This window comes from Saccharomyces kudriavzevii, assembly GCF_947243775.1.
Source record: "Saccharomyces kudriavzevii IFO 1802 strain IFO1802 genome assembly, chromosome: 7".
Lineage (NCBI taxonomy): Eukaryota > Fungi > Ascomycota > Saccharomycetes > Saccharomycetales > Saccharomycetaceae > Saccharomyces > Saccharomyces kudriavzevii.
This window is the reverse complement of record NC_079278.1, coordinates 1,074,032-1,094,856: the sequence shown is the minus strand read 5'-3', so window position 1 is coordinate 1,094,856 and position 20,825 is coordinate 1,074,032. Positions and strand designations below refer to the sequence as shown.

Here is a 20,825-nt window from a genome sequence, read left to right as displayed (position 1 = left end):
TATAGTAAAGAAACTCTTTAACTCTTGCAATTATAAATAAATCAGAGACAAATAAAGCTTTCCAACGTAAAAAAAATTACTAATAATGACTATCTCTTCTGCACATCCAGAAACAGACCCCAAATGGTGGAAAGAAGCCACAATCTACCAGATTTACCCAGCAAGTTTCAAAGACTCGAACAATGATGGCTGGGGTGATATGAAAGGTATCGCTTCTAAATTGGAGTACATCAAAGGTCTTGGCGTTGATGCCATTTGGATCTCGCCATTCTACGACTCTCCACAAGATGATATGGGCTATGACATTGCCAATTATGAAAAAGTTTGGCCAACCTATGGTACCAATGAAGACTGCTTTGCCCTGATCGAAAAAACCCATAAGTTTGGGATGAAATTCATCACCGATTTGGTCATTAACCACTGCTCAAGCGAACACGAATGGTTCAAAGAGAGTAGATCTTCCAAGACCAACCCAAAGCGTGACTGGTTCTTCTGGAAGCCTCCTAAGGGTTACGATGACGAAGGTAATCCAATTCCTCCAAACAATTGGAAATCCTATTTTGGCGGTTCCGCATGGACTTTCGACGAAAAGACGCAAGAATTTTACTTGCGTCTATTTTGTCCTAGGCAACCTGATCTCAATTGGGAGAGTGAGGATTGCAGAAAAGCAATTTACGAAAGTGCTGTTGGATATTGGCTAGATCATGGTGTAGACGGTTTCAGAATCGATGTGGGGAGCTTGTACTCCAAAGTCGTCGGTCTACCAGACGCACCCATCACCGATAAAAATTCACTCTGGCAATCCAGCGATCCCTTGACTCTAAATGGGCCACGTATCCATGAATTCCATCAAGAAATGAACAGGTTTATCAGAAATAGGGTTAAAGATGGCAGGGAGATCATGACAGTTGGGGAAATGCAACATGCTTCAGATGCAACTAAGAAGTTATACACAAGTGCTTCAAGATGCGAGCTTGGTGAATTGTTCAACTTCTCCCATACTGATGTTGGTACTTCTCCATTATTCCGTTACAATTTGGTTCCAGCAGAATTGAAAGATTGGAAGGTTGCGCTTGCAGAGCTGTTTAGATACATCAACGGAACTGATTGTTGGTCAACTATTTATCTAGAAAATCACGACCAACCTCGTTCAATCACCAGATTTGGTGATGATTCCACAAAAAACCGTGTAATTTCAGGGAAGTTGTTGTCTGTGTTGTTGGTCTCGTTGACCGGCACGTTGTTTATTTATCAAGGCCAAGAGCTGGGCCAAATCAATTTCAAGAACTGGCCTGTTGAGAAGTACGAAGACGTCGAGATCAGAAATAACTACAAGCTCATTAAGGAAGAGCATGGTGAAAAATCTGAACAAATGAAGAAATTTTTGGATGGAATCGCCTTGGTTTCTAGAGATCACGCTAGAACTCCTATGCCTTGGACACATGAGGAACCGAACGCTGGTTTCTCTGGTCCCAACGCCAAACCATGGTTTTCCTTGAACGAGTCCTTTAGAGAAGGAATTAATGTGGAAGATGAACAAAAAAACCCAGATTCTGTGTTGGCATTCTGGAGAAAGGCCTTGGAATTCAGGAAGAGTCATAAGGACATTGCTGTTTACGGCTATGATTTTGAATTTATTGACCTGGACAATAAGAGATTGTTTAGTTTTACTAAAAAGTACGAGAATAAGACTTTGTTTGCAGCTTTGAATTTCAGTTCCGAACTATTGGACTTTGAAATACCAAAAGCTAATTCTTCTTATACTCTTGCCTTTGGTAATTACCCAAGCGACCAAATCAACCCATCTTCCAGAACTTTGAAGCCATGGGAAGGAAGAATTTATATCGATGAATGAGAAATGTTAAGACGATCATGACACTAGTTTACCAACAATGTTCGAGATGGTAAGTATAACGAATTTTATCTATTTATATTGATTATATAGCTCTACGAATTTTTTTAACAGTAAGAGACCATCTATTGATGTGTCAATTTCCACGCGATAGCAATAGCGGAAGAATATATTTGCATGTAGAAGGACGTTAAGGGTTTCCTGAAAACAAAGAGTTGGTTTTAACTCTTGATAACGAGCATGTATGCACCAAACGAGCTTTGTCGAGGCTTCCTGCAAAGTTCCTGCGAGATAAAAAATAATACTATATAATAACGAAAGAGATATGCTGATCATTTCAGAAAGTAGAAAGAGAAAATATCAAGAAATCTTCAGAACTGCTAAGCACTTCTATAAAACGCCGCAATAGTCGTTGCTCCTAAGGACAAAGCGCTAGAGCTCCTTGATACATCACTTCTTCACGAAAAAGAGTGTCCCTCCTCATAACTGCAATGTATGTGAAGTACCGAAAAAAAAAATAACGTGGTAAGCTTTTTCTTCAGGAACTGGAAAATCGGTGCTGTCGCTGCTGAAGTTAAAAACAGCAAACATTTTTTTGCTGTCAGAATCCTTGGCGAACATGAAGAGTTCGTCGTTGTTTAAATCATAGAACTGGAACTTTTATACCCATACACAAGAGTATCCTTGTGCTCCTTTCTAAACTGCGAGACTTTTTTCCAAAAGAAGAGGATGAAGTCTTTATCTTTTAGCTCGGCTTCTGCATTGATTGCGTCCCTAAATGATTCATTCATATCGACTCAAGGTTCATCACCGTTCCATGGGAGGGAGGTTCTCCCATGGTCCCTGGAAATCAGGGCCAACGCTTTAAGATACTTTCTCATCTTTTCTGAGTCCTCGCCATAGTCACGCTTGATAACTGCGTAAGTCCCAGTTCCTTCCGCACATTTAATCTGCTTGATCTTCCTGTTTTTGAAGTTGGGCATACCTAGCTCTTGACCTTGGTAGATGTTTGAAGTTGAACATCATGTTGAGCTCTTCTTCCTTGGCACTGGTGTAAACCTTGAAATCGCCCTTACCACCGACAGCAACCTCACCCACAGTCATGATTTCGCCTATTTTCTATCGTACCTCCAGACAAAACCACCGAAGAAAGATCTCCAGTTGTTGGAGGAATTGGATTATTTTCGGCGTCATAGCTCCAGGAGGCCTCCAAAAAAACCAGTCACGCTTTGAATTGGTCTTGGAAGATCTGCTCTCCTTGAACCACTCGTGTTCTTCGCAACAGTGGTCAATAACTAAGTCAACGATGACTCTGATGCCTCTTTTATGAGATTCCTCGATCATGCGGAAACAGTCCTCATTCGTACCGTAACGAGGCCAAGTCTTCTCATATTTGCGATATCATAGCCCATGTTCTCCTAAGAAAAATCATAAAATGGGCGTACCCATATCGCGTCAACTCCTAAGTCTTTGACGTAGTCAAGCTTGGAGGTGATTCCGGCCAAGTCACCCCAACCGTCATTGTTGGAGTCCTTATAACTACTAAGATAGGTTTGGCTTTCTTTCCCCACGTTGCATTATGAATAATTATCATGACTTTTTTTCTTTTGTCTCTCCTTCTGTTTTCATTCCTCCCTACGAAAGACAATGGGGTCTTATATTCGGAAAGGTGTAACAGCGCTTCTCTTGCTACATTATTTAGCGAAGCTTCCACGGGTGAGAGGGTTGTGGGTTCCAAGTTGTTTTATGACGATGAATATACTGTCAGTCGCGGCAGGGGAGGAGTAAAGGTATACACTAGCAGTTATTGGTGAAGATCTTTATCCTCACCAAGGCTGAAAAAAATGTGCGCACGACGTTCAAGTTCATGCAGTTTCTCCACATTTTTCCGTATTTTCCCGAGAAATGCTCCACTTCGAAGGAAAGAAAAGTTTATTTCCCCGTATTTGCCCCTGTTGTTACCGCTCACTACGCATTTACTGTGATGCAAGCAAAATCGTACGGCAGGATGGTCAAGCCTCACAGAAAGTCGCGTAGTAAGCCTGAATTCAGGTACATGTTAAACCGCTTACTGGACGACAATCGAAAAAATTGACAGATCCTAATGTTTTATACGCTTAGTGCCAGCTAACTATTTTCCCGAAAATACTTCCGACTGCTATACATTTTCTTCACGAATTCATCTTCATTTCCATGATGCTGTACTGCATACGATTCAACGGAATATGGTCGGTTAAATAATGTGGGGTGAATACAACGACAGCCTCTACAAGAAATGAATCTTAACAAGTTATAGGTGCTTCCTAGCCACGTCTTTTCTGAGGCATAAATCACGCAGCGTGTTGAGGCCATTACGCGAAGGCAGGGATTCTGTTAACACATCATCGAGCAGATCATTGCTTTAGGGCATTAGTGGCCCAGCTCTCATCTACGGACGCAAAACCTAGCATTTCCTCATTGGTTTTGTCCATACTTTTCCCCACAACGAACGCTTCTTTTGTTCTGCCCCTGCTTTTTTTCAGGAAACTTCCGCTTCTACGAGAAAAGCCGGAAATAAGGTTTTTTTCTTCGGCCGCAAATCTACTTTTTCAATTCTGGCTACTCAAAGAATACAGCCGTAGTGGAGGGAGCTTCAAAGTTGTTATTCCATCGGCCATGAAGACCACTGGATCTATCACGTAATACTCGGTCGGTGCGTCTCAAGAAATAATAATGTAACAGGGGTTGTAGGACATTTTTAAGTTCGATCAAAAGACATATCGAGACATTGAGTCGATTGAAATGGACTCATTTTCAAAGCTAACGTAGTGGACAGGTCTGAAACATCAAACGAATTCACTTTGTATATAAGTAATGCAAAATCAATGGTTTTTAAAGAGTCTCGTCACTCACTTTTCTTCTGAAGTAGTGAATAGAAAAAGCATCACACAACCACAGAATAATACAATATGAAAAATTTTATCTCACTGGTAAGCAGGAAAAAGACTGGCTTAGAGAATGGGGATGAACACCTCCATGAGTCTTCCAGCGCTATAACGAACCAAAAAAACGGTTTGAATACTGAAGATTTTGAAGAAGGAAAAAAAGACGGTGCTTTTGAATTGGATCATTTGGAGTTCACCACCAGCTCAGCCCGGTTGGGTGATTCAGATGGTGATAATGATAATGAGATTGAGACGACGAATGCTGCTGATGATGCTAATGAGGCTAACAGCGAGGAGAAAAGCATGACTTTAAGGCAAGCCTTGAAACAGTATCCAAAGGCAGCTTTGTGGTCCATTTTAGTATCTACTACCTTGGTTATGGAGGGTTATGATACTGCATTGCTGAGTGCACTTTATGCGTTGCCAGTTTTCCAGAGGAAATTCGGTAGTTTGAGTTCGGATGGTACTTACGAAATCAATTCCCAATGGCAAATTGGTTTGAACATGTGTGTTCTTTGTGGTGAAATGATTGGTTTACAAATAACGGGTTACATGGTTGAGTGTATGGGTAATCGTTATACAATGATTACCGCACTTGGTTTGCTGACTGCTTATATTTTTATCCTCTACTACTGCAGAAGTTTGGCCATGATCGCTGTAGGACAAGTTCTCTCAGCTATGCCATGGGGGTGTTTCCAGAGTTTGGCTGTTACCTATGCTTCAGAAGTCTGTCCGCTGGCACTGAGATATTACATGACCAGTTACTCTAACATTTGTTGGTTGTTTGGTCAAATTTTCGCCTCGGGTATCATGAAGAACTCGCAAGAGAATTTGGGAGACTCTGAATTAGGTTACAAGTTACCCTTTGCTTTGCAATGGATTTGGCCTGCTCCTTTGATTGTTGGTATCTTTTTTGCTCCTGAATCTCCCTGGTGGTTGGTGAGAAAAAATAGAGTCGTCGAGGCCAAAAAATCTTTAAACAGAATCTTGAGTGGCAAAGGCATCGAGAAGGAGATTCAAGTCGATCTTACCTTAAAGCAAATCGAAATGACCATCGAAAAGGAAAGACGTCTGGAAGCAAAAACAAAATCATTCTTTCATTGCTTCAAAGGGGTCAATGGAAGGAGAACCAGAATTGCATGTTTGACTTGGGTTGCTCAAAACAGTAGTGGTGCCGTTCTACTTGGTTACTCAACTTATTTCTTCGAAAGAGCAGGAATGGCCACGGACAAGGCATTCACTTTTTCCCTTATTCAGTACTGCCTTGGTTTAGCGGGTACACTTTGCTCTTGGGTAGTATCAGGACGTGTTGGTAGGTGGACTATATTGACCTATGGTCTCGCATTTCAAATGCTTATTTTATTCATTATTGGTGGATTGGGTTTCGTTTCTGGGGGTAGCGGTAGTAATGGTGCCGGTGGTCTATTGCTGGCTTTATCATTTTTCTATAATGCCGGTATCGGAGCTGTTGTTTACTGTATCGTTGCTGAAATTCCCTCTGCAGAACTAAGGACTAAAACCATTGTGTTGGCTCGTATATGCTACAACCTGATGGCAGTTATCAACGCTATTTTAACGCCGTACATGCTAAATGTTAGCGACTGGAACTGGGGTGCAAAAACTGGTTTATACTGGGGTGGCTTCACAGCCGTTACTTTGGCTTGGGTCATCGTTGATTTGCCGGAGACAACTGGTAGAACATTTAGTGAAATTAACGAACTTTTCAATCAAGGTATTGCTGCCAGAAAATTTGCGTCTACTGTGGTTGACCCTTTCGGGAAGGAAAGAGCTCAAAGTGATCTCCAAATCGAAGATTCTGTTAATCAGTCCTCAAGCGTAATGCAGGGAGGGTTAGATGAAGTCGATAAATGCTAGATGAAGCACTTTCAAAAAATTAAATAATGTCACTTGATTGATCTAAACATCTGCAGCTAGTACAGCAACTGCGTTTTAGGTAGTTGAATTTTTTTGTATAATATTGATTTTGTTCTTTTTTAGTAATCTGATATGCATTATGAGTTATGAAAAAACTTACGGATAACAACTACTATTTGACTCGACTCGAATAATAAAGAAAAGACGAAAGTTTTTTCAGCCGCATACGTAAAAATTCGAGCGAGAGATGAACCAAGATCTGGAGTTAACCTCCAACATCTTTAATACTCAAACAGTCTCGCAAAGCCAGAGGAAAAGAAGGACATACCATACTGGGATTTGTTGTTAAAATACGGTGTAAAGTGTATTTGAAGTGGTTTATCAGCTTTTACCAAAATCAATGGCCCAAGCTCTCTGTAGCGTGTGAAATCATAGTTTCTTATTTTCCGCACAGAATTTTCCCATCGATGCTGATCATATTAATGACTATTCCAACTTTCATGCCAGCCTCCTAATGAAAACTGTATCAGCGGTATTATGCAGACTGTTTTTTCCTGCAATTCAAGGTACAGACGGTGTCTTAAGGGAAGGTGAGTAGTTGGATGAAGTACTTGAGGGACACTTTTTGGCCCTGCGAATATAACCGATACTGTTCTCTGATCTATAGAGATAATACAATCAACTGGCCACAAAGATCAAGAAAATTCGTATCAACGGATTGTCCAACTTTTTTTTTACTGAATACAATGCTGTTGCTGTAATATGATGGAGACATTGAAAGTAGGCTCTATTTACACTGGCAGGCCATCGGGTTTAAGTTTATCCGTATTAAGAGGAAAGATTTATTCTTTAGCTGCGTGTTTGCTGTCACATAGGCGCGGCTGATTATAACACTGCTACACTGATATGCATACGTAACTGCGATTTTTTTTTGGCGCTTTCGTGGGGCCTCCGCGAAATCTGGGTACAACATACTCGCGTTCAACAAACATCGAATAAAAACGAAAGAAGTCAATAGCCGGAAAGACTTATTAGACCTTTTGTCGATAAAAGTGGAAAAAATTGAGCCGTTAACACCTGGAGATAAACTCTGGCGTGAAATAATACATTTTCGTCAGCTGTACCGTTCCGGATATATTATTCCTGTTGTTTTTCCTCATTCATATATAAAGAATCAGACATGAGACCATAGGCATAGTGAAACAAGAAGCTGCTGCGGTTTGTATATTTTAGGAAGCCAGCGTTCAATCTATATATTTCGTCGTAGCTGGAGCAATCCACCAAATTAATTATTGAATAAATAAATGACAATCCATGAATGAATACGGCTCCTTTTTTATATCTCAACTTTATTTATTATTTCTTGGTAATACATCTTTAGTATGATATAGTCAAAACTTATATCCATCTAATATCATCATTTCATGTTGAGTAAAACCTGATAATACCGGAAAAGCTCTTCTGGATAGCGGCTATTGGGTTCTTAATAATTTACAAAAATGATGTAAGATTTTTTCAAGACGCAAACCTTTTTCGAGATTATTAATCGATTTTTGAATCGAGCGCCTACCAATGCTGAATTTTGTTATCATTTGTGCGACAATGATTTATAATCAATTGAGCAGACTTTTAAACAGATATTGTATGGTTTTGAGGAGGAAGCATAGAAATATATCGCACGGCGACAGTATTTCTTTTTTATTCTTAGAATTAGGATGGGCATGGATTTTCTCAACTTTTCTATTCATACATTGAGATACCTTGAGTTTCAAAGTCGATAGAACAAAGACTTCCATAATGCGCTGAGAACATATGCGGGCAGTAAGTATGCAAAGAGATATCATAAATACAGAATACCCATAAGTAATTCTTTATTCTAACGATATATCCTCCTTAGCTTTACAATCTCTAATTTTCAATATTTCATCACAAAGCCTAATCATTATTCCCTATCCTTTACTCCGATTTTTGAGCCCTAATAGTTTATAGGAAATACGATGGTTTTTTTTTACGGTCAAATAAGAAACAACATTTTTCAAACGTTGGGAGTGCTTGACATTATGTTATACACATCTCGTCCGCAACGCTAGGTGGTTTTATGGCGGTGATTACTCTCGGGTATTATACAAATAATATACCGCTTAAGAAAATATCATCAAGTCATAAAAACGAGCAACATAAGACCAACACAATTTCTTCTGAGAGAGAATTATTATGTACAGATTACCTTCCCTCAGCAGATCCGAACTCACATGTATGTTTCATCGGTGCGCGACAGTGCTACCTAATCTTCCCTCGAATTTTGTACCAAAAGAACCAATACAAAAAATCTGGGAGGAATGGCAAGGATGATGCATCCAATAACACTAAATCCAAACGGACAGAGATTAATGGTAGGCGATATCTTCTTTTTATTTCGGAAAGGACAGCTCCGATTGGATGGCCAAGTGTTTCTCCATTGGAGAGTGACGTAGACTGTAATGATCTTCATTTTTACTACGAAAAAACACAGATTCGCATTAGATCTTATCGTCTTTCCAAGAAGAGCAAAAAGTTCATTTAAGAAATTATGTCGGCTTCATCATTTTTAGAATTTTCGTTTACTTGCAACGTTTTAGAAATAGGTAGAGTAATTAGAGCCCTCTGACATTTAGTTGAAAATCTCTGGATCATTCCATTATCATAGTGTTTAAGAGAAAAAACAAACTTGGATACGTCATGCATGATGTTCCAGGCCTCGAACTTCATATTACGATCGTACTGACCTACAATGTCCACTAAAGCAGTGGCTATTTCCAATGTCTTCATTGGTATACCAGGACCGTGAACATCGTAAAGGTTTTCCGGGGTTAAGAACGCGTCTTCTAACATGTCTCTAGCGATTTCGACTGGTATGAGTCCGTTGTTAACATTCGAAGAAAACTTGGTGCCTTTCATTTGATACACTAGCTTCCAGGCTAGTATCCTAATCCAATGTCGAGAAAATGAAATGTCAACGTATCCATAAGACCATGGCTCTATATTGAGCGAGGCTTTATGAAGTTCAGTCCATATTTTTTTCAGAGAGTCTTCGGTACAAAAAACGCTAGTGGAATCAGAGGCTAAAGCATCAAAGAAACATTTTCCTGGAACGGTGAACACTCTGATCATCTCTAGAAAACTGTCCAGGGAAAGCCGAGGATCAGTGACAAACTCAGGTTGTGGTGGGGATATTGTGGCGTCTAAACTTGTTGCGCAATGAAGGTACACGGCATAGTATCTCTCCGTCATAAGAATCAAATAATATAGCTTCCTTCTGAGCTGCTGCTCACAAAAAGAAAGGGGTTCATAGGTTTCTTCACGATGCAAACCTGCCATCGTTACGAGACCAATAGCCTCGCAACAAAGCCTGTATGAAGTTTTTGTGTTAGACGCCTGTGCGAAACTGCGATGTAAGCAGTAATAGGTCATAATGTTGAACACATTGCTGCCTTCGAGGTCATCAAACTGCTGACACGATGAGATACAAATACTGGATAACTGTTTCCCCGTGAAAGTAATCCTTTCTTCAGATTCTATTTCAGTTTGCAAATCGCTGAGAGTGGCCGCTGAAAGAGCCACCAGAAACCAATAAACGTAGCAGTCGTCGTACTCTTCCTCCAAAAGCTTGTGAAGATCTTCATAGGAGAGCAAAGGCCAAATCACATATAGATTATCATGATACAGCCGTAAGCACTGATCGATCAGTTTCTTGGGGACCTTCTTACTTGTCACGGGACCGGCCATCACGCTTTTATTCTCACAAGTCATCTGCACCTCTGCTATTCTTCTTAAGCTTCGTGACCTAATAGATTTCGGTCCCCTCTTTCTAAACGGTTGCAGATAAGTACAGTCCAAATTGTGTTGAAGACAACTACTACAAGGTCCTTTACCGTCACATTTCACTCGGCGTACCCGACAGCAGTCGCATGCTTGCTTGGCACATGTCTGCTTGTTCAAATTCATATTTGAAGTAAAAAAATACTCGACTTGATTTTTTGCTTTTACATTCGCCAACGGATATTGGACCTATTATCCCACATTCGCGTATTTAAGTCTTACAACATAGCGGATTAAATATTAAAAATCGGGAAATTAGCAAAGCACATTAATACCTTTGTGGGGCTGGTGCTGCAAGAACAAGGAGGCTCCAGTCACCCGGACGGCAAGACTTTTGCGTTGTCGACTTCACCACTAGTTAAATCATCGCAATTACGCTTCTCGAGTGTACTTTTTCGAGGCTCCTATGAAGCGCAGCTATATATGTATCGGATCTCTCGAAATTAATCTAGCCACGTTTTCTTGATCCCTGATGTGAGCTCGAAATTTTCCATAATTTTAGTTTCCCAAAGGAACTGGCTTTTTCTGCTCTTTATTATGCTTTCAAGGACGTTATTAGAAGGGAGCGCTTATAGTTCGTACATACACGTACAGGCGCTCCACAGAGTGTTAGAAAGTTGCTCGAGCATCTAGCCCTGCTAATGCTCCTCCACCCATAATAGAACAAGACGGATCTGATGTTCAGATGCTACAAATTTCCGGGCCCCAGGCCGCGAACTGCTCGCAAACCATCCTTGTTCGTTTCGGATCCTTAGAGTTGGTGCTTCCCCACAGTTGTGCGCCGTTGGGAGATTAGTTATTCCGATCGAAGCAAGCTTTCTCCTTCGCCGGAGCAATTTTCGCGAAAACCTGCATACGGGGAAAATATTACCATCAGGCACGGAGCGTAATTTTTAACAAAGGCTGATTCGAAATAGAGTTATTTGCGTACGATGTCAAAATTCACGAATAAGGCACCAACGTTATTGTCACTAGGCCTGCTGCCAACGGTTTACCTCTCTGCTTGTGATCACGTAGAAATATTTGGATAAAGAATGTCGCCTACTTTCATGGTTCTCGTGATGCGATCATCTTCCTTTGGAGTGGAAGAGAGGGCCTGTTCATGAAATGAAAAACTATTTACGGTAAGGTCCTGAAATGCTGTACATCCGCAATTTCTGCTGAACTATGAGCAAGATTCATGTTTGAAGTTGCTTGAGCAAGCATAGATTAAGGAGGATATAAGCATAGTTCTCCTTCGTGATCTTAACGATGACTGTTCTCCTGCGCAACCAGAAACGGGAACCTAAATGGTGGGAAGAAGCAACCGTCTATCAGACTTATCCAGCAAGTTTCAAGGGCTCTGACAATGCTGGTTGGTGCTATTCCACGTTTCTCCGCAAGATGACATGGGTTGCGGCATTGCTAATTACGAAAAAGTTTGGCCTACACTACCAATGCCTGGGATGAAATTCATGAACTGGTTCTTCTGGAGGCCTTTTAAGGGAAATTATGACGAAGGTAACCCAATTCCCCTAAACATTTAGAAATCCTATTCTTGGCGGTTCCGCATGGACCTTCGACGGAATGAAGCAAAAACTTAGTTATGTCCATCTTGTCATAGGCAGCCTGATCTCAATTGGGAGAGCGAATATTGTAGAAAGGCAATTTACGAAAGTGCTGTTGGATACTGGCTAGACCATGGTGTAGACGGTTTCAGAATCGATGTGGGGAGCTTTTCATCTAAAGTTGTCGGTTTACCAGACGCATCAACGGACATGATTATTGACCAACTATTTATCTGGGAAAAAAACGGCCAACCACATCCTATCACGAGATTCGGTGACGATTCGCACTCTGCACGTATATCAAGAACGAGAGCTGGGCCAAATGAATTTCCAAAACTGGCCTGTTGACAAGTACGAGAATGCTGAAGTTTGAAACAACTACAAAGCCACCAAGGAAGAGCATGGGGAAAACTCAGAGTAGGTGAAAAAGTTTCTAGAAGCAATTGCCCTTATCTCGAGAGAGACCACGACGGAATACTATGCAATGGTCTCGTGCAGAGCCAAATGCCGGGTTTTCTGATTCTAATGCCAAGCCATGAACAAGCCTATCAGAGAAGGCCTCGACATTGATGATGAGGCCAAAGATCCAAATTCAGTTTTGAACTTCTGGAAGGAGGCTTTGATATTTAGAAAGGCCCACGAGGATATTACGTCTACGGCTATGATTTCGAGTTTATCGACTTGGGCGATGACAAGCTATCCAGTTTCGCAAAGAAGTACGGCAATGAGGCATTGCTTGCTGCTTTGGACTTGAGCTCTGACCTTGTAGATTTTAATATTTCAAATGTCAGCCCATCATTTACCTGGTGTTCCGTTCCCCTTTAAAAATGACAAGGTGATGATAATGGTAATGTTAGAAAAGACATTGGAGAAAGCAAATATGACGTATTTATTTGTTTAATTCTGCCTCTAAGTATGGACTGACAAAATTCTTTATCCTGTACATGTACGAGAGGAACCTTAAAACTTTGCTGAAGCTCTCGCCTTTTACGTATTATTCTCGTTTTCATAGCTTTAACAGAAGTATTTTTACATTTTGGTCTAAACAGTGAGACATAAGTCTACAGGTTTAACCCCCGAATTTTCCCCCCAAAACTCAGGTGGTTGCGAGGAAACTAGGAATGACACCAATCGAGACGCAATAATTCAGAGATGGACTAAATTTTGCATCATAGGTAAGCTGCCCCACGTATATGGGATAGTTGGTAACAATGCAAAATAACAAGATCTTGCCACGTGACTTTCCTGACTGCATTAATTAACCTATTAAAAACTGCACAAAAATACATCCATCTAGGCTTTCCTGCTATAAAAACACGGCGGCCTAATTGCACGTAAGCGTATCACAGAAGTCGCTACTTAAAATGATACGAAAAGTTACTATAAAAAAATAAATTAATAGGAAAATAAAAAGAAACATAGACAAACGTTCCGTAACTAATATAGAAGAATTTTACAAAAATACAGCATAACAAGTCTCAACAGAATTATTATTTCATGTAGTAAAGTCTCCCTTCCCATGGCTGCAAGGTGCGCGAATTGCCGTCTGAGTTCACACAATTACCAAAAAACATGGTGTATGAAGCTTTTTCTTCAGGAACTGGAAAATCGGTGCTGTCGCTGCTGAAGTTAAAAACAGCAAACATTTTTTTGCTGTCAGAATCCTTGGTGAACATGAATAGTTCGTCATTGTCTAAATCGTAGAATTGGAAGTTATACCCATACACAAGGATATCCTTGTGCTCCTTTCTAGCCTGCAACGCCCTTTTCCAGAAGAAAAAAACGGAGTCTTTATCTTTTAGCTCGGCTTCTGCATTAATTCCGTCTCTGAATGATTCATTCATATCGATCCAAGGTTTTGCGTCCTTTGTAAAACCTGCATATGATTCATCACTGTTCCATGGGAAGGGCGTTCTCCCATGGTCCCTGGAAATAAGGGCCAATGCTTCAAAATACTTTCTCATCTTTTCTGAGTCCTCGCCATAGTCACGCTTGATAGCCGCGTAAGTACCTGTTCCTTCTGCACATTTGATCTGCTCGATCTTCCTGTTCTTGAAGTTGGGCATACCTAGCTCTTGACCCTGGTAGATGAACACCGTACCGGTCAACGAAATAATTAGAGTAGCCAACATTTTAGAGGAGGTTTCGCGCCACTTGGGAGAATCAGAACCAAAACGCGAAACACTACGAGGCTGATCGTGATTTTCAAGATAAATCGTAGACCAGCAATCAGTCCCCTCAATGAACAAAAAGCTCTCGGCAAGAGCCAGCTTAAAGTCTTTCAAGGTGAATGGAATAAGTTCATACTTGAATTCGGGGCTTTCGCCAACAGAGGTATGTTTGAAGTTGAACATCATGTTAAGCTCTTTCTCCTTGGCACTGGTGTAAACCTTGAAATCATCCTCACCACCGACACCAACCTCACCCACGGTCATGATTTCTTTGCCTTCTGGGATTTGAGAGAGCATGTATTTACGCATTTCCTTATGATATTCGTGTATACGTGGTCCATTTATGAAAAAAGCAGTTCCGTCTTGGTAAGAAACGGTTGGATCTGTGACAGGTGCATCTGGTAGGCCTTCCACTTTAGAGTACATGCTGCCTACGTCAATCCGGAAGCCATCAACGTTGTGGCGAAGCCAATACCCCACCGATGAATCATAAATGGCCTTACGACATTCTTCATTTTCCCAATTGAAATCAGGTTGACCTGGAGCGAACACGTGCAAGAAGAATTCGCCTGTTTTCTCATCATATCTCCAGGCAGAACCACCAAAGAAAGATCTCCAGTTGTTTGGGGGAATTGGATTACCTTCGGCGTCATGGCCCTTAGGAGGTCTCCAAAAAAACCAGTCACGCTTTGAATTGGTCTTGGAAGATCTGCTCTCCTTGAACCACTCGTGCTCTTCGGAACAGTGGTTAATAACTAAGTCAACGATGACTCTGATGCCTCTTTTATGAGATTCCTCGATCATGCGGAAACAATCCTCATTAGTACCGTAACGAGGCCAAGTCTTCTCATAGTTTGCAATATCATAGCCCATATCTTCCTGAGGAGAATCATAAAATGGGCATACCCATATTGCGTCAACACCTAACTCTTTGACGTAGTCAAGCTTGGAGGTGATTCCGGCCAAGTCACCCCAACCGTCGTTGTTGGAGTCCTTGAAACTAGCAGGATAGATTTGGTAGACAGTGGCCTCTTTCCACCATGTTGGATTATGAATAATTGTCATGACTTTTCCTATTGTGTTTTTACTTCTGCTTTCATTCCCCTTTACAAAACACCATGAGGTCAAATATTTGAAAAGGTGAGAACGCTTCCCTTAATATACCATTTAGTCGGGCTTTCACGGGTGAACGGTTATGAGTTCCAAGCTGTTTTATGACGATGAATATGTGTTCAGTCACTGTGGAGGAGGAGTACCGCTGAACACCATCTAGTCTCATTGATTATCGTATACTGTAATAGCTGAAAAATGAGTAGTTGTGCTACGTATGCTTTCTAAGAATTTCTCCGCATTTTTCCCGAATATCCCCGAAAGTTTTTCCGCGGTGGAAAAATAGTATAAACCTTATTTTTTTGGAAGTAGTAACTACGCATTTGCTAAGATACAAACGGTACAACTGGTTTTCTCTGACACTAACAACTCATACCTGCTGGATATACGTAATCATTTTTTTTTTCAACTCCAGCAAAAGGATGGAGAACAACCTCTTCCCTCACAGAAACCATGCAGTGTACCTGAGTACAGGGACATGAAAAAGAAAAGGAAAGCAAGTCAATTAATAGATTGGTAGATCAGGTAATATTCCACCCACCAGCTGGCATTTTTTAGCGAAAATATTTCCGTATGCTGCACCGTACTGAAAGAATACTCAAACATGCTATGCTGGATACAGTACGACGGAATAATGTCGGTAAAATACTGTGGGGTTTTAGAGCCCCGATCCTTTACAGCTCGAACCATTTTTAATAAGAACTGAAAAGGGACGAATCTAGGTAAGGTATATTAAGAGACCTTTTTTTCTCTCACTGAAAAGTTTATTCTCTAGTTTCTTTATGTTTCTTTCGCCATGATCAAAGAACTATAACAACAAAGTATGACTACAGTAGAAACTGACTCACCGAACGAACCCTTTGTGGTGGAAGACAATCACTCGTCGAATGGAAATTCTTCTCACCTATCGACACCCACTGTGGAGGACAACAAGGCATGTTCTAAAGAAAATGGAGAAGAAGCACAGGAGATTGTTATTCCAGAGAAGCCGGCTTCAACCTATCTTACTGTTTCTATTATGTGTCTGTGTGTTGCCTTCGGTGGCTTCATATCTGGTTGGGATACAGGCACAATTTCCGGGTTTGTCAATCAGACGGATTTCTTGAGAAGATTTGGTAATTATAGCCATTCTAAGGATGTTTATTACTTATCAAATGTGAGAACTGGGCTGATTGTGTCTATCTTTAACGTTGGAAGTGCCATTGGCTGCCTCTTTCTGTCTAAATTGGGTGATATCTACGGCCGTTGTATGGGGTTGGTGATAGTTATTGTCGTTTATATGGTTGGTATTGTAATCCAGATTGCTTCTGTTGATAAATGGTATCAATATTTTATCGGAAGAATTGTCGCTGGTGTCGGTGCTGGTTCTATTAGCGTCCTCGCTCCAATGCTTATATCCGAAACTGCGCCGAAGCAAATTAGAGGTACACTGCTTGCTTGCTGGCAACTGATGGTAACTTTTGCCATTTTCTTGGGTTATTGTACCAATTATGGTACCAAAAGTTACTCAAATTCTATTCAATGGCGTGTTCCTCTCGGTTTATGTTTTGCCTGGGCCATTATAATGATAGGTGGTATGATGTTTGTTCCGGAATCTCCTCGGTTCTTAGTACAAGTTGGAAGAGTCGAAAAAGCTAAAGCATCTTTTGCCAAATCAAACAAGCTCAGTATCGATGATCCAGCTGTAATTGCAGAAATTGACCTTCTTGTCGCCGGAGTTGAGGCCGAAGAAGCAATGGGAACAGCCTCTTGGAAGGAGCTATTTTCAAGAAAGACGAAGGTTTTCCAACGTTTGACTATGACAGTCATGATCAACTCTTTGCAACAACTTACCGGTGACAACTATTTCTTCTACTACGGTACCACTATTTTCAAATCTGTCGGTATGAATGACTCTTTTGAGACTTCTATTGTTCTGGGTATCGTGAATTTTGCTTCTTGCTTCTTTTCACTTTATTCTGTTGACAAGTTGGGACGTCGCAGATGTCTTTTGCTGGGAGCTGCGGCCATGACTGCATGCATGGTTATTTATGCTTCCGTCGGTGTTACAAGATTGTATCCTAATGGTAAGAGTCAGCCATCGTCCAAAGGTGCTGGTAATTGTATGATTGTGTTCACCTGTTTCTATATTTTCTGCTTTTCCTGTACCTGGGGTCCGGTGTGTTATGTTATTATTTCTGAAACATTTCCATTGAGAGTTAGATCCAAGTGTATGTCTGTTGCGACATCCGCCAACTTGTTGTGGGGGTTCTTGATTGGCTTTTTTACGCCGTTCATTACCTCGGCAATTAACTTCTACTATGGTTATGTTTTCATGGGCTGCTTGGCATTTTCATATTTTTACGTCTTTTTGTTTGTTCCTGAAACGAAGGGGCTTGCTTTGGAAGAAGTCGATGAGATGTGGATAGATGGCGTCTTACCCTGGAAGTCTGAATCTTGGATTCCCTCCTCTAGAAGAGGCACTGATTATGACAACGAGAAACTACAACATGACGACAAACCTTGGTATAAGAGGATGCTCTAAGCGGAAGAGAATTTTCATTTATAACTTTCACTTTATAGACATACATACGCCCCGTAGGTCACGGGCCTTTATAGTAAATATGACTTCACCTTGACATTTCAATAAAATAAATCGAAATACACCATGGATTTATGAATGTTAATAATGATCAACATAGGAATAATTAAGTCATTATTCCTTTTCTTTGACATAAGCGGGTAAACGATTTGATATGTAATTCATCGTTTTTGAATGAAACATCCTCGACTTGATAGAACCGCTTGTCTCAGACATTTAACTAATCATGCTTCTGATTGTTGGAAAAAAATCAAGTAATATTTGATGATCGGTCTAGCGTGTATTTTCGGCGACCTCCAGTTTCCAAAACCCTTTTAATGGATACGTGAAGAGGATTCTTGAAAAGCAAAAACAGCGCAATTTATAAGCCAAGAATCAAAGAATGCCCAAGTTTCAATCATCGAAAAGTTCTACCTCTACTGACTCCGTAGTCTGCATGATAAATGTTTAATGAACAACCATTCGAAACCATCCCCAGCTTTACATGTATTTGAACGACGCAAATCACACAGACGGTGCTCTAATCTTGATTATGGAGCATCATCATTCTTAGTCACGCACACCTCTGATAAAGCTTCATAATGGAAGGGTTAAGCGGAGGTACGAATTTACCTACAAAACTCCAACGACATTTTGTCCTTGTAATATCATCGGTCAATTGTCATACGTCCTTTCCTCTGAATTGCTCTCTCAGGCACATCTCTATTTAGTTGAAGCGGTTCAACCTTTACTTCAGTACAAAAATATTATATATCAGCCAATTGTTCTTCATCGAATTTATGAGGTCGTTGTTGCCCTTTGCTTGCTCCTCTGGCTAAAGGGAGAGTTAGAGTAACCTAAATTTTCACTATGTTATCGCCATGTAGTGGTTTTTATTACAGTAACATGCCGTTCCCCTAAAGAAAGAGGGCAATCGCTTTCTCTTTTATTCATAGAAGGCTACGTGCTGACGCAGCGGCAGCCGTTAAAGGAATAGGCCATCCTTGGCTGAGAATTGCAGCTATCGAGCAAAGCATAAAATAATGAATTCAGGAGACCTCGATAGCAACACAGTAATGCTTTCGCATGACCAATTATTTTTTTTTCCCAAACCAAGGCTCAACTATCTTGAATAGCTGCTGTCATAGAATGGCATGCTTGTCGTATATACTTTTATAGACAGCAAAATGAGTTCATAGTATATAAATATGTATAGAATGTTCACTTTCAAAATGTTGCTCTGTAGATCTCAATCTCAGTTCAAGGATGTTATTCCCTGCGCATTTCTCCTAGTCTGTTGTTAATGGATAAGTTGGCTTTGAAAAGATAGTCATCTCGAGATGACTCGTGAATGCAGTCGCGCATATTCTTCGACGCCATTTTGCCGGCATATGATAATCGAAAAAAGTTGTTGAAAAGTCCAAGGCAATGAATGAAATTGTCTCTGTCACGCCGTTATTCACAGAGGTTTCACGTGGAAGCCGATGCTTGGGGGAAATCCGCTACGATGTTGCCTAAACTGTATTTACAGGCTATGTAGTTCGTTGGTCAATCTGGTAAATTCTTATTTTTTTTTTCATTTCTTGTTTTTAATAGATCTTTATATAAAGAGGCAAAGCTCTTTTTGCCTCCAGGCTTGCAGAAAAAACTTCCTGGCCTTTCTGAAATAACCAACCGGTGTGATTGACTTTTACTCTATAACACAATGATGTCAACTATCTACCGTCATTTTTCTACCGCTAGACCGGCTCTGACTAAATGCGCAACCAATGCTGCAGTCAAATCTACATCTGCATTCGCAGAACCCAGCGCTTTGAACACTTTACAATATGCATTATCTCTAGAAGAACCAAATCATTCGTGGACAAAATCTCAACTGAAAGAGATCTACCACACTCCACTGCTTGAGCTTACGCATGCAGCACAATTGCAGCACAGAAAATGGCACGATCCTTCCAAGGTACAGCTGTGCACGTTGATGAACATCAAATCTGGTGGCTGCTCTGAAGATTGCAAGTACTGTGCGCAATCCTCGAGGAACGACACTGGACTGAAGGCTGAAAAAATGGTCAAAGTGGATGAAGTGATCAAAGAGGCAGAAGAGGCTAAGAGGAACGGATCTACTAGATTCTGCCTGGGTGCTGCATGGAGAGACATGAAAGGTCGTAAATCCGCCATGAAAAGAATCCAGGACATGATTACACAGGTGAACGATATGGGACTAGAAACATGTGTCACTCTGGGTATGGTTGACCAAGATCAGGCAAAGCAATTGAAAGAGGCAGGTTTGACTGCATACAACCATAACATCGACACTTCGAGGGAGCACTACAGTAAGGTCATCACCACCAGAACCTACGACGAAAGATTACAGACCATCAAGAACGTCCAAGAGTCCGGAATAAAAGCGTGCACCGGTGGTATCTTGGGTCTGGGTGAAAGTGAAGATGATCACATTGGCTTTATTTATACGCTTTCCAATATGACTCCTCACCCAGAGTCCCTACCAATCAACAGACTGGTTGCTATCAAGGGGACTCCAATGGCCGAGGAACTTGCCGACCCAAAGAGCAAGAAATTGCAATTCGATGAAATTCTGAGAACTATTGCCACGGCCAGAATTGTCATGCCAAAGGCGATTATAAGACTAGCTGCGGGTCGTTACACCATGAAGGAAACAGAGCAGTTTGTCTGCTTCATGGCCGGTTGCAACAGTATCTTCACCGGTAAAAAAATGCTTACGACTATGTGTAACGGTTGGGACGAAGACAAAGCAATGCTGGCTAAATGGGGGTTGCAACCTATGGAAGCCTTCAAGTACGACAGATCCTAAAGTGCAGAGACATGTGGATACCGTTCTTCTCTCGCCTATTTATTAAAACACACTATATATATATATGTATATTTATCTATTTATAAATCGCCAAT

General features: G+C 40.9%; 7 protein-coding genes across 7 annotated transcripts; 5 read left to right on the top strand and 2 right to left on the bottom strand.

Moving 5' to 3' along the window:
• Positions 1 to 85: 85 nt before the first annotated feature.
• On the top strand, positions 86 to 1,855 carry SKDI07G5400 (glycoside hydrolase family 13 protein; the record flags this gene model as incomplete). The annotated part of the gene is made up of 1 exon (XM_056228317.1): positions 86 to 1,855. One exon carries the CDS (start codon positions 86 to 88, stop codon positions 1,853 to 1,855), a length of 1,770 nt encoding a protein of 589 aa, XP_056088050.1.
• Positions 1,856 to 4,800: 2,945 nt separating this feature from the next.
• MAL11 (alpha-glucoside permease) lies at positions 4,801 to 6,651 on the top strand (the record flags this gene model as incomplete). The annotated part of the gene is made up of 1 exon (XM_056228316.1): positions 4,801 to 6,651. The coding sequence occupies one exon, from the start codon at positions 4,801 to 4,803 to the stop codon at positions 6,649 to 6,651; it is 1,851 nt and encodes a 616-aa protein (XP_056088049.1).
• Positions 6,652 to 9,210: 2,559 nt separating this feature from the next.
• SKDI07G5380 (fungal specific transcription factor domain-containing protein) lies at positions 9,211 to 10,416 on the bottom strand (the record flags this gene model as incomplete). Its single annotated transcript, XM_056228314.1, has 1 exon — positions 9,211 to 10,416. The coding sequence occupies one exon, from the start codon at positions 10,414 to 10,416 to the stop codon at positions 9,211 to 9,213; it is 1,206 nt and encodes a 401-aa protein (XP_056088048.1).
• Positions 10,417 to 12,591: 2,175 nt separating this feature from the next.
• Positions 12,592 to 12,810, top strand: SKDI07G5370 (uncharacterized protein; the record flags this gene model as incomplete). The annotated part of the gene is made up of 1 exon (XM_056228313.1): positions 12,592 to 12,810. One exon carries the CDS (start codon positions 12,592 to 12,594, stop codon positions 12,808 to 12,810), a length of 219 nt encoding a protein of 72 aa, XP_056088047.1.
• Positions 12,811 to 13,546: 736 nt separating this feature from the next.
• On the bottom strand, positions 13,547 to 15,292 carry IMA5 (oligo-1,6-glucosidase IMA5; the record flags this gene model as incomplete). Its single annotated transcript, XM_056228312.1, has 1 exon — positions 13,547 to 15,292. One exon carries the CDS (start codon positions 15,290 to 15,292, stop codon positions 13,547 to 13,549), a length of 1,746 nt encoding a protein of 581 aa, XP_056088046.1.
• Positions 15,293 to 16,160: 868 nt separating this feature from the next.
• Positions 16,161 to 17,861, top strand: HXT8 (hexose transporter HXT8; the record flags this gene model as incomplete). Its single annotated transcript, XM_056228311.1, has 1 exon — positions 16,161 to 17,861. The coding sequence occupies one exon, from the start codon at positions 16,161 to 16,163 to the stop codon at positions 17,859 to 17,861; it is 1,701 nt and encodes a 566-aa protein (XP_056088045.1).
• Positions 17,862 to 19,602: 1,741 nt separating this feature from the next.
• BIO2 (biotin synthase) lies at positions 19,603 to 20,730 on the top strand (the record flags this gene model as incomplete). The annotated part of the gene is made up of 1 exon (XM_056228310.1): positions 19,603 to 20,730. One exon carries the CDS (start codon positions 19,603 to 19,605, stop codon positions 20,728 to 20,730), a length of 1,128 nt encoding a protein of 375 aa, XP_056088044.1.
• Between the last annotated feature and the right edge of the window lie 95 nt (positions 20,731 to 20,825).